Here is a 741-nt window from a genome sequence, read left to right as displayed (position 1 = left end):
AACCCTCATCAGAAACTACGTGGGGACCCAAAGACACCAAAAATAATAAGTGAGCCATGCCTGTACACCAAACAGCAGCAGCAGCAGCAGCAGCAGCAGCAGCAGCAGCAGATGCAGCAGCAGCAGCAGCAGCAGCAGAAGCAGAAGCAGCAGAAGCAGCAGAAGCAGCAGCAGCAGCAGCAGCAGCAGATGCAGCAGCAGCAGATGCAGATGCAGCAGCAGCAGCAGCAGATGCAGCAGCAGATGCAGCAGCAGCAGCAGCAGCTCCTGTCTACCGATAAACCCTAAACCCTAAACCCTAAACGCTTCTCAAGCCACTGAAGCCCGACATGTAAACCCTAGAACCCTCCTAAACCCTAAATCCTCCTAAACCCTCCAAAAACCATAAACCCTCGTAAACCCCTCTAAACCCTTCTAAACCCTCCTAAACCATCCGAAAACCCTAAACCCTCCCAAACCCTTCCAAACCCCAAACCCTAAACCCTTCTAAACCCTAAACCCTTCTAAACCCTTCTAAACCCTTCTAAACCCTAAACCCTTCTAAACCCTAAACCCTAAACCCTCGTTACCTGGGTATGGTGTGCCGAAGGGTAGCTGCCTGGAGTCTAGGTGTTTGTGTGTGAAGGAGGGTATTCTGAGGCCCCCAAAAGAAAAGAAAAAACCATCGACGGAGACAACAGACAAAACAGACAAAAACTCTCCCCCTACACGCGCCCAAGCATCCATCACCAGCGGAGTACC

The 741-nt window shown here is 51.3% G+C and overlaps 1 protein-coding gene across 1 annotated transcript; it reads left to right on the top strand.

Annotated features, from left to right (window-relative positions):
* Positions 1-56: 56 nt before the first annotated feature.
* On the top strand, positions 57-281 carry EMH_0076770 (uncharacterized protein; the record flags this gene model as incomplete). Its single annotated transcript, XM_013499759.1, has 1 exon — positions 57-281. One exon carries the CDS (start codon positions 57-59, stop codon positions 279-281), a length of 225 nt encoding a protein of 74 aa, XP_013355213.1.
* Between the last annotated feature and the right edge of the window lie 460 nt (positions 282-741).

Source organism: Eimeria mitis, genomic scaffold (assembly GCF_000499745.2).
Source record: "Eimeria mitis Houghton genomic scaffold, Emh_scaff4638, whole genome shotgun sequence".
Taxonomy (NCBI): domain Eukaryota; phylum Apicomplexa; class Conoidasida; order Eucoccidiorida; family Eimeriidae; genus Eimeria; species Eimeria mitis.
Note: the sequence above shows the minus strand (reverse complement) of the source record. Positions and strands in the feature narration are given on the sequence as shown.